The following is a 12,526-nucleotide window of genomic DNA, read 5'->3' as shown; positions in this document are numbered from 1 at the left end:
TCCCTTCCCACACAGCCACACCGCTGCATGGGCTGTGAGCCCCTGCCACTCTGAGCAGCATGGTAAGGGGGTGCGGGCAGCGCATGTGCAGTGGTGGAGGGGGTTGGACAGGATGTGCAAGTCCCGGGAGGCCTGTCAGGGTGCAGGGGGGTGGGGGGAGGGCTTTGGGGTTGGATACGTCAGGGATGACTAGGGGGCGGGGGACAGGCTGTTTGGGGGGCACAGCCTTCCCTACCGGCTCTCCATACAGTTTTGCACTCCGATGTAGCCCTTGGGCCAAAAAGTTTGCCCACCCCTGCTCTATTCAGAGAAGAAAGTCATGCACGACGCTATGTGGATTAATGAGAGTCTGTTACTCATGTAACAAAGTTACAATTCAAATCAGATCACTAACTGACCAACACTTCCATCCCCTTTAAGCATGTCAGCAAGCATATAGACCATAAAAACCGTTTTTGTATTTTCTTATGCTCTCCAAGTCCAATTCAGAGGTTTAAGAGATTATATAGATTTGTAAATCCTTTATGGATCTTTTACCTATTTGGGGGTATATTCCACCTTCCCCTTCCAGGATAGTAACATTACATTTTCAGAAATATAGAGAATCAGGATTATTATAATTGGAAATTTAATTTGTACTCACTGTTCGTGCCAGATCTCTGCGTACTACACTATGGGTCAAGAGCTGCAGTTTAATCTCTGTATCCCATTTTCGACAGTTCTGAATGTATTCGTGACTTCCTACACAGTGCTTACTGTTAAATAAATGAATGTTGTAGTTACCTGCCATTTCAAAATATGCAACAAATGTTTTTCAAACAGCACTCAAATATTCAAGATAACCCTGTCTGAGTTATCCTCATTCTTCAGAAATGCTTTGAAAATCCAAGATCTTGATTAGACATTAATATCTTGATTCAGCATTTAGTCCTGCAGAACATCTCAGAATTTTCAGCCATTAAAGAGAAAAAGACTGCCACAGGTTGTAGGCAGTCTTAAAATTTAAGAATTTACAGAATCCCAGTAGCGTGCATGGTCAACCGCCAATTCCAAATTGAGTATTTAAGAATCCATCTTAATTCTGGTTTAAAAAGCATCAATTCCTTCTGTGCCTACAGATTCATTTACCAGGTTGCTGACATCTGAATAGCAGTTGAAAGCTATGTTATTCTCTCACTATAGTCAAAGACCCTAGAAGCCTGCATACAAACAAGCACTCATTCACCACAGGATTTAGGTGAGGAATAGACTGATTTCTAGGAAACTTTTCAAGTCTTAGTTTCCCTCACTTTCCAGGATATGGGATCCCAGCATATGCTCAGATGTTAAAGCAGGAAACAGATCCCCATATAACATAAAAGTCTCTTTAGAATTCTGATCTACAAAGAGAAGCAAGAAATTTGATACAAAGCCTTCTTCAGAGATTTGAAACAAAGGAGAATTTGATTGCTTATTTTTCTTTCAATCCATGAAGAATCCGAAAACCCCAGTCACACCACAGAATGCCAAAGATTCTCTAACTCCCAGTTTAATTTCCTCCTACTTTTCTCTTGTGCAGTGAGGCATTTTCCTTGATTATGAACCCAGAAACAGCCCCAAATACTACTTGTCTATGATAGATTAGAAATTACTACACAAGTTTTCCAAGTGCGTTCCACATCATATTTGAAAGAGCATTCAGCAGTAAAAAGGTCACTCGGGGAGGGGGAATCCTTATATCACAGACTCTAGAGGCAAGGCGGCAATTTAGGAAAAGGCCTAAAGCCCGTTAAAGGCAGAATAGGAAAAACACGTTTTGGTTTAGTTTTCCCAAATGTCAAAATATATACACAACTAGAATCTACGATCAATAAAGAATGCAAAATGTGGCTTATATTTTGATGAGTAGGCCTCTTAACTCAGTCTAATACTGTACAGTATTTCATTTTTTTAAGTGAGTAGGAGTGGCTAAAAACCCCAAAACAGCTGATATAACATCACTTCTGTTTCTATACCGCAATCCAACTCATGACAAGATTCGCAAGAACGTCATCAGAGTCTAGGATCATGAAAACAGCCTTAGTGGAAACAGGATTCTCTTTACAAGGCAATCTTCCAAACCCCAAAATTAGCTTTTACAGAACTTGAAGCAGTGTGAACTTTGGAAAATCCCTTATGATCTGACAGCCTGTTGCTTAAATCAGCACTTTATCCACCAACATCAGTTTCTAATGAAGAAGGCTCAGAAAACAAAAAGTTCAGGTAGGAGAATGAATATATGAGTTGAAGTGTGAAAACTAGCCCTGGAAAGGCAAATAAGGTGATTTATATAGTTAAAAAGTGAATTCAGTGTAGGGAAGAGCTGTCATACTGAGACCTAAAAATGTTCTCATTTATTCGTTGAGCAGGCAAAGAGGTACCTAACAGTTTTGAAATGCAGTATGGTACTCAACTTAAAATTCTATTAACTTTTTAAATGCTACCCCCTCCCCCACCCCACCATGTCATCCCCACTTCAGTCACACAACAGCTGCTGTAACCAAGCTAGAAGCTCAAAGACCAGTGTAATTTTTGAAAAATTACTCTCATGAGGACAGTGGAATGAACATCGAAATAGGAACTGATCATCATATGATGTAGTAGAGCACAAAAGCCTAATATATGCATGCTAGAACAGAAGAGCCAGTTTCCAGATTAATGAATCTGCAGGGACATAGTACCTATGCGCACACACTTCTTCCCCTGTGCCCCCCACTACAAAGGAAAACTAGTAATATTCAAATTCTAATATTCACTAAATTAAATTTTGCAAATTTACTTTTATACATTTAATGATGGGTAGATTTTCTAGTAACTGACCTGAACTGAGTGACAGTTAAACATTAATAAAAATTAAGTTTGCTTACTTTTGTAGAACTTCTTCTTTACCACAGACTTTCAGGATATAGCTGCTAATGTCCACTTCATTCAAGTCATCATGTACCCAGCAGAGTGCCTGCATTATTATAAGCTCCACAGGAGAACTCCCTGTTTAAAAAAAACACACACCCACATCTGAAAGTTACATATCAATTACTGTACATCTCTACTAATTTGGTTGTAGTCACTTAGTCTATTACCTAGATATATTTTTACAGAAGCAGGCAATACTCTCCTCAATATACATGCACAAACATTTATATTGTGTCTTATCTGAACGGGTCTCAAAGCACATTAATTACAGAGCTCTCTAATACACATTACAAACAAGGAATCACTCTAGCCATCACTGAAATTCAACCACACACTTGAGGTAGAATTCAGAGGAACAGCCGTGTTAGTCTGTATTCGCAAAAAGAAAAGGAGTACTTGTGGCACCTTAGAGACTAACCAATTTATTTGAGCATGAGCTTTCGTGAGCTACAGCTCACTTCATCAGATGTTTACCGTGGAAACTGCAGCAGACTTCTGTCAAGCTTTCTTACAACTACAATACCCACCTGCAGAAGTAAAGAAACAGATTGATAGAGCCAGAAGAGTTCCCAGAAGTTACCTACTACAGGACAGGCCTAACAAAGAAAATAACAGAACGCCACTAGCGGTCACCTTCAGCCCCCAACTAAAACCCCTCCAATGCATTATTAAGGATCTACAACCTATCCTAAAGGATGACCCAACACTCTCACAAGTCTTGGGAGACAGGCCAGTCCTTGCCTACAGACAGCCCCGCAACCTGAAGCAAATACTCACCAACAACCACATACCACACAACAGAACCACTAACCCAGGAACTTATCCTTGCAACAAAGCCCGTTGCCAATTGTGCCCACATATCTATTCAGGGGACACCATCACAGGGCCTAATAACATCAGCCACACTATCAGAGGCTCGTTCACCTGCACATCCACCAATGTGATATATGCCATCATGTGCCAGCAATGCCCCTCTGCCATGTACATTGGTCAAACTGGACAGTCTCTACGTAAAAGAATAAATGGACACAAATCAGATGTCAAGAATTATAACATTCATAAACCAGTCGGAGAACACTTCAATCTCTCTGGTCACGCAATCACAGACATGAAGGTCGCTATCTTAAAACAAAAAAACTTCAAATCCAGACTCCAGCGAGAAACTGCTGAATTGGAATTCATTTGCAAATTGGATACTATTAATTTAGGCTTAAATAGAGACTGGGAGTGGCTAAGTCATTATGCAAGGTAGCCTGTTTCCTCTTGTTTTTTCCTACCCCCCCCCCCCCCGATGTTCTGGTTTAACTTGGATTTAAACCTGGAGAATGGTCAGTTTAGATGAGCTATTACCAGCAGGAGAGTGAGTTTGTGTGTGTATGGGGGTGGGGGGGATGTGAGAAAACCTTGATCTATGCAGGAAATAGCCCGACTTGATTATGTAAAGAGTTGTCACTTTGGATGGGCTAGCACCAGCAGGAGAGTGAATTTGTGTGGGGGGGTGGAGGGTGAGAAAACCTGGATTTGTGCTGGAAATGGCCCACCTGTTGATCACTTTAGATAAGCTATTACCAGCAGGACAGTGGGGTGGGAGGAGGTATTGTTTCATGATTTCTGTGTGTATATAAAGTCTGCTGCAGTTTCCACGGTAAACATCTGATGAAGTGAGCTGTAGCTCACGAAAGCTCATGCTCAAATAAATTGGTTAGTCTCTAAGGTGCCACAAGTACTCCTTTTCTTTTTGAGGTAGAATGTGGCAGCTATTGAACAAAGGTGCAACACGACATAACTGAGAAAGCCACCTCCAACTGAAGCTGGAAAGGAATTTTTTTAGACATGATGCAATTATCCAAATTGCAATCTTGCTGGGACACCAGAAACCACATCCTGAGCCAGTATCTTAGAATCTTTAATAACCGGAAGTGGTCAAAAACCAGTAAGTTTGTCTCAAACTTTGTACTGAAACACGGGTTTAGACCCAACTTTGATGGAAGAGTGTTACACACTAAATAGGAGTACTTGTGGCACCTTATAGACTAAAAATTAGAGCATAAGCTTTCGTGGGCTACAGCCCACTTCATCGGATGCACAGAATGGAACATAAGTAAGAAGAAGATTTTATATATACATACATATACACACACACACGGTGGAAGTTACCATACAAACAGTAAGAGGCTAATTAAGATGAGCTATTATCAGCAAGAGTTTTTTTCTCCTGCTGATAATAGCTCATCTTAATTAGCTTCTTACAGTTTATATGGCAACTTCCACCTTCTGTGTGTGTGTGTGTGTACACACACACACACCTATCTTCTTACTATATGTTCCATTCTATGCATCTGATGAAGTGGGCTGTAGCCCTCGAAAGCTTATGCTCTAATAAATTTGTTAGTCTCTAGGGTGCCACAAATACTCCTGTTCTTTTTTGCGGATACAGACTAACATGGCTGCTACTCTGAAACCTGACACTAAAAAAAGTGTTCCTGGAATATTCTGGATTTCTTCATAGATATATTTACAGCTCCAAAACTTTCCAAGAAGTTACACAGAGAGCAAGTTCTGTAAAACAATTTACAAAGCCATTCAAATGTAACATTGGATATAGGTTTATAATAAACCATCGTGACAATGGGGTATGTTTTTGTGCTGCACACAAACCAACATAATTGTATTTGTACTTTGGCATACTGTGTATAACATTTTTGTTTTGTTCACACGTAAAACTAGTATACCAAAATGGTGTTATGTAACTTGTCAGTTACCATAAAATAATGTAATTTCATAAATGACATTGCTTATTTTCATAGTTATATCCGTTAGAAGTAACACAAACCTATACTATTTAGTGCAGTCACTTAAAAGATTTCACCATTGGAATCCACTATAACGACTTATACTTTCTTTAGCAACAACAGGCAGTCTATTAAACTTGCCTCTTATTTTGGAAATCAAGACCTTTCTAAATTTAAGATATATTGTGGAAGCTTACCCAGCAATTTCAAAAACAGAAGTTGATATGTGGGGTCAGGTTTTTTGCATTTGGATGGCATTTTTGTATATTATATGTTTATGTTTAATAAGGACCTCGAAAAAAATGCAAGTAATCCCAGGGTTGCCTTGGAAAAACTTTTATTCTCTTAATAGAAAGAGGGAAGAGTTAAAAAAATGGAGAACTCATGTTTGTGAATTATACCAGCTACATATGTACAGTCTATGTAGATATGCCAGATTATAGAGGTTAAAAAAAATAACCTTTTCCAGTCACTTATCTAGTGCTACTAGTCTTTACATCATAAAACAGCTGTACTGGCTAAACACACCATCTTAAATTCTCATTTGCTGGACCACCACTTAGTTAGCTACCAACAATTTCATAATTCAATTCCAGGTCAAAATTTTTTGACGTGTGCCAAAAAAAATCTGTAAAATTAGTATAGAAATTTAAGTTTTAATATACACCATATATTACGGATAGCAATATAATCATCTATTTCACATGTTGAATTGCTAATACTGAGTTTCAAATAAGACAATTTGTAAGCAAAAAATATAAACTGGACCTAAGACATGGTCCTTGAAAATTGGATATTCTCATCTTGCTGAAGTCTAAGGGCAGGTCTACACTTAAAGCTGCAACAGCGCACTTGATATATCTGTGCCACTGTAGCTCTTTAGTGAAGACAGTGCTATGTCAATGGGATAGCTTCTCCAATTGACACAACGCTGTCTATACTGGGGGTTATGTTGGTATAACTGTCGCTCAGGGATGTGGATTTTTCACACCTGAGTGCAATAGCTCTACCGATGTAAGTTTGTAGCATAGGCCTGGCCTTAGGTAACAGCTCTACCATTCGTTAGATTTCAGTTAATAGTGTTGCTGTCAATCAGGAAGTTTACATGTTAGCCAATATTCTTGAGCACACAGCTCTTTATCTGCCCTTATTTTCTAAACATGTAGAGAAATATTGATAAAACTGCTGACAATGCCAACTTTGGCAATCTGGCAGAAAAAGCTCATTTGAATGTCCTCTTACCTCTCCACCCAGTCACCACATATTTTCAGTGCACAAATCTCACTAGAATATTTTGCAATATCCTCTTTAACATATTAAAGGAATGTTCTCTTTAACGGATTGTGTTTTTTAGATTTGGATTTTTTTCCTGCATTCAAAATGGAGAACGTAGCATGGCTGTAGCTGTTTTAAAGAGATGTTGACAGGTTAATTTAGGCTCCAAAAACAATAAGTGAATTTGGGTTTTTTGGTGGTTGTTTTGTGCTTTAATTGCAGTGCAAAGTTTACAGGGGACAACTTGTATCTAAACAGTTTGCTAGCGCAAGACAGTCTAAACATGAGTCAAGCAAGTATTTTTGTTCCACAAGATAAAATATTAAGCAGAGCCTTATATGAAAAAAGTAAACAATTTTAAAAATCAAATTTCTACCTGTTAAATACCTCATTTTAAAACAAAGTATGCAGAACCTAAGAAAGAATTTATTAGGTGAGATTTTCTTGTACAAATACTGCAGAACTGAGCTCATAGCATTACTTGTTTACTAACTGTGGTCACTGCTTGTTATATACCTGCTGCTGCAACCAGCAAAGAAAGAGAGCACACAATATTGTTTCTGAATGGTTTAGTACAGCTATATACTGTGAACACAGATTTATTTAGACGCTAAAGGACTTCCATCATTTTCAACAGATTTAAGACTGAAGATATCCATACCCAAAACGGAGGTACCCCTTTGCAAGAAAAAAAAAAATAATATTTCATGCATTCAGAGTTGTGAATAATAGCATAATGTCACCCTAAATTGACCAGCATGACTAAAAAAATTTACATGACATACCTGCTATTACTATAGCAATGCAAACACTGAAATTTGTATTGCTTATTTCAACGCTGGTAACAGCGTTCTCCTTCCCCCCTTAATCCTGCTGCCCATAAACTCACACCCAGGAGCTCCAAAGGGAAAAATATTGTTATAGTTGTGTTTTAATCCCTTCTAATACACCTATCTTCATAAGAACAACATTTACTTTCTTACCATGCTTGCCTATCACACTAATAATGGGAAAAAATTTTCCACCCCCAAAGACAGCTCTATCCACTTCTATCATCAGAAAGCATACACTTACATGTATTAGTTTTATGCAAGACTGATAAAGCAGCAATTTATCTACTTTATTGTAAATTAATTCAGTATTTTTAGATATTTAAATGAATCCCAGAAAGCCGGATGTTTTGAAAAGGAGTTTGAGGGTAGTCATACTGACAGGGCTACTCTTCAGGCTTAATTATTTCAAAAGAGGCATACGTTTTCTTTGAAAAAAAGGACTCTTGTCCCATGAGGTCTGAGGTCAGTCTCCAACTGATAATAGAGTCACCTTCTGGAATACTACATCTGATTACACTCTCCTGCAAAAGTTAAGAATTAGCAGCAAATGCTGCTTTGCTTGCTTTCTCTAAACTACCATATACACTCGTTCATTAGCCCATTCATTTATAAGCCAACGCCCTTACATGGATAGGTAAAAATGGCAAAAACTGTAACCCTTTTTGCCAACCCCTGAAATATAGGGTTTGGCTTATGACTTTGGCTCCCAGCCCATCAGGGTAAGCCGCTAGCAGGCCAGGATGTTTGGTTTACCTGAAGCATTTGCAGGCACAGAGCCCCTCAGCTCCCAGCAGCAGTGGTTTGCCGTTCCCAGCTAACAGGAGCTGCAGGAAGGTAGGGCCAGCACGTTCCTTCACCTGCGCCACTTCCTGCAGCTCCCATTGGCCGTGAACAGCGAACTGCCGCCACTGGGAGCTGTGAGCAGCCGTACCTGTGGACGCTCAGGTAAGCTAAGCGACTCATGGCCAGCCAGGGGCTTATCCTGAACAAGCCGTGAACCAAGTTTGGGAAACCCTGCTGTACAAGGGAAGTACCTGATCTCTCATCTCACAGAAGAGTTTATTATTCACAGTGAAAATATCCAAATGCTGGTGGAAACCAATACAGGAATTTGAGGTTCTATATGTTCTCATTTGAGTTGTCTAATGTAGCAGCTACAACAGCAGCCCAGTTTGGCATTTGTGAAGGATGTAAAAAAAAATTCTAGGCATCTACAGTTTCAGCTACTGCAGACTAGAACACAAGGGGAGTGCTGTGACACCCTTTTTCTTATGAGATAACTAGCCCTAAGAATCTCTTTTCCCTGAGCTGCCCAGAGGTCAAAGATCTTTCCTTCCACATGCCATTCAGTATTTCCTGCTTGTTCAGGTAGGACAGATAACAGCAGTTGTCACTTAACTTCCTTACCAAGGATTGCTAAAAAGTTAACAGTACCCACATTTACTGCTGAGTTAATATATTGTGCAGTCTTGTCCCCAAAAGGGACATAACCTCTGCCTTCTTCTTCAAGGCAGGTTAGAACTTAATTCCCAGAGAAGTATTTGTGATTGAATTGGGCTGATTTGCAAGTGGCTTGCTGAATCTATACTTTTGGATGACTGCCATCATGTGCTCCAAAACCTAAGCAATTCATTTAAGTCAGTCTCTAGCCCTTATGATCGCAAAAATAACTTTTGAAGTGTGAACAGAAGATGGCATGATGCAAGGATGTCTATCTGAACCTACAGAGCGCCTCAAACAGCTTTGAGAGAAGTCTGAATAGCTTTGTTTCAGTGTTTTCAAATACATTTGATTTTAAAAAAATAAAATTAAATTTAAATTCACAAACTAGGCTGAAAAAGGTCCAAAAGGAAATCTGGTCCAAAAGAAATTTTCTATGAAAAGGCTGTAAGTACCAAAAAAGTAAGGTTTAGAATGAGTGTGTCACCTCAATATTTACAATTATTAGTACTGGTACTTCCAGAAGTCATTTAGAATTCAAAGGAATAATCAACTCATTAAAAAAATTAGTAATCTGAACTACAAAAAAGAACTGAACTATAAAATGGAAATACTTACCATCACATGTAAATGTTACTGGCTGTTGGAATCCTTCAATTTCTATAGAAACCTTGATACTGGCATTCTCCCTACTTATATTTCTTTGCAGCATGACTGGACTCAGCACAAAGCCTGGATTTGTGTGTTGATTGGTATAGGGAAAGTTGGTCCTCAATCTGTAAACAAAGAGGGTTTTAGTTTATGAAATATTCTATGTATAAGTCCCTTGTCTGTCATGCACTGCAATGCAGTTGTCTGAAAGTAGTACCAAAGTTGGAAATGCTTTTTCATTCTTAACTTAAGCTGTACATTTGTACATTCTGTACATACAGAAACATTTGACTTGTCTGCTCTCTGCTCCAAGACTGCCCATAACAAATAGATGAGCAACTATTTTAAAATTAGTGTGTAGGCTGGAGCAAGAGACTATGACTTTCACATGTTAAGCTCATTGATACCCATTATCTTGATATTTGCATGATGTTCTGAAATTCCATGTTTAACTTTAAGTTACAATATAATTTGAGAAAGCAAACTATACTGTAGCATCTGCATAAGACAACTAATTTTCATTAGTCAAAAAATTAGTTTTTGGAATACAAGTCCTCAAAGCACTCTAAAATATTTAGTCTGGGCACTGCTGTTGTGTACTGTTCAAATCCAATTATTTCAAACACTGAAATTTAAATAAAGAAGCAATGAAAAGGAGATAAGTGAAGGGCAAAAAATTGAGGAAGAAGGGGGCTCATTTTGTTTAAGTTTTGTAAACCAAATCGCTAATGAGAGATGGGTATATAATTTTTCCCCCATTTGTTAGAAAATCTGTTCAGAAGTAAACTTTTTATTTTCAGTAAAAAGCAGCCACCAATCAATGCTCTTAAATTAGTCACAATATTTAAAGTCATTTTACCTTTTTGCTGACATTACAGCAATGTTCTAGGACATTAGGAACAGAGAAATTATACTGGTCTATAATGATCCAACTAGCTAAGTATCGTACCTCTTGACAGTGACCAACAACAAATGCTTCAAAGAAAAAAGGGAATTCCTTACATGGCAGCCTGTAGGTAGCTGTTAGTGGTTTAAGTCTTGAAGCGGATATATTTAATTGTAACTGATTTTAAAACATTCTTATTCCTACCCAATACTCAAATTTTGCCTCAGTATCTTGTAGCAGTGAGTTCCATAGGTTAATTATGAGTTGTGTAAATGCGTTCTCTTTCATCAGTTTTGAAGTTACCTTTTTATTTCATGGGTACTCCCCTTTCTGTATTTGAAGAAGAAAATGATAACCACCAACTGACTACCTCTTGCTCATTCATTACTTTTTGTACCTTTTAGGTCTTAATTTCCTTTAAACTAAATATTCCTAATTTTTAGTGCATTTAAATAGAGAGAAAAATCTTATTGTTGTTCTAACAGCACCCAGAATATGCTTGGCGCTTTCCAAATTCAAAAGAAAGCAGTCCCTGCTCTGAAGAGTAATATTCCATGCCTCTAGTAATTTTTGTCATCTCTCGACCTTGTCTGTGTCTGCTTTGTCACTTTAGAGATGGAGTGACCAGAGTGAACAAAGTATTCAAAGCAACACTAGTTGGCTAATTGGATGCATCTTTCACAGACACAAACACATCCCTACAAAGAATACAATATATTCAGGATCTTGTGTATAGTTTTAAAGCAAACAGACTGAGGTCATGCAGTATCCAGTCCACAAAACCAAACTAGAACAGAGACTGCTATTGAAGTACAGCTATAAAACTGTAAGGATCTTAAATATTCAGGGTTCCATTTCTTTAAATGGTTCAAGAACATGTAGGACTTGCCCTACCCTATCTGTAAATCATTTAGTTGGTCAGAGGAAAGATTGAGGGGGAAGCAGAAAAGCAAGTCAGAGGTGGGGGGGGGGGGGGGGAGAACGGGGGAGAAAGCCTCCCTTACTGCCTCCTCTCCCTCTCCTCCCAGGTCAGGGGTGGCCAGCCACATGCGGCTCCTTGTATAGGCACCGACTCTGGGGATGGAGCTACAGATGCCAACTTTCCAGTGTGCCGGGGGGTGCTCACTGCTCAACCCCTGGCTCTGCCACAGGCCCTGCCCCCACTCCACCCCTTCCCTTGAGCCTGCCGTGCCCTCACTCCTTCCCCGAGCCTCCTGCACACCACAAAACTGCCGATCAGTGGGGCTGCCGGTGGGTGGGAGACGCTGGGGGGCTGCTAACATATTACTGTGGCTCTTTGACAATGTACATTGGTAAATTCTGGCTCCTTCTCAGGCTGGCCACTCCTGCCCTAGTATTTATGTTCTTGCTTAATGCTGCTCAACGGGAGCAGCATCTCCCCTTCTCCCAGCTACCTCTTTCTCCAATACCAGTAATAAGCAGAGACTCCAACAGACAATGCATTCTCCCTGGTGAGAGACTAGACTAGAGAACAAGTTGAGGTTTGATCATTGCGGTCAGCCTGGATTTCATGTCTCTTGCCCGGGGAGGGCAAAGGCTGAGGACATTTTTCCCCAAGAAGTTTATGCCTGTCTGAAGGAGGTGGCAGCAGCCTGTGTGTCTGGAGATGGGGCCAGGGGACAAGGACAATGACTGAATGCATTTCAAGTGTAGAGAACAGTTTGATAGGGCTTGTTGGGAGGGAGAGAAGGGAGGGT

At 39.4% G+C, this 12,526-nt stretch overlaps 1 protein-coding gene across 1 annotated transcript in view; it reads right to left on the bottom strand.

The window, feature by feature from the left end:
• PIK3C2A (phosphatidylinositol-4-phosphate 3-kinase catalytic subunit type 2 alpha) overlaps positions 1–12,526 on the bottom strand; it is a 90,721-nt gene that overhangs the window by 50,760 nt on the left and 27,435 nt on the right. The window contains exons 4-6 of the mRNA XM_075129368.1: positions 9,890–10,047; positions 2,886–3,006; positions 644–755 (exon numbers count right to left, since the gene is read on the bottom strand). Of these exons, the coding sequence (XP_074985469.1) occupies positions 644–755; positions 2,886–3,006; positions 9,890–10,047 (391 nt within the window). The remainder of the gene's footprint in view (positions 1–643; positions 756–2,885; positions 3,007–9,889; positions 10,048–12,526) is intronic.

The sequence above is a fragment of the Caretta caretta genome, chromosome 6 (assembly GCF_965140235.1).
Source record: "Caretta caretta isolate rCarCar2 chromosome 6, rCarCar1.hap1, whole genome shotgun sequence".
Taxonomy (NCBI): Eukaryota; Metazoa; Chordata; order Testudines; family Cheloniidae; genus Caretta; species Caretta caretta.
This window is presented reverse-complemented; position numbering and strand designations above follow the sequence as displayed.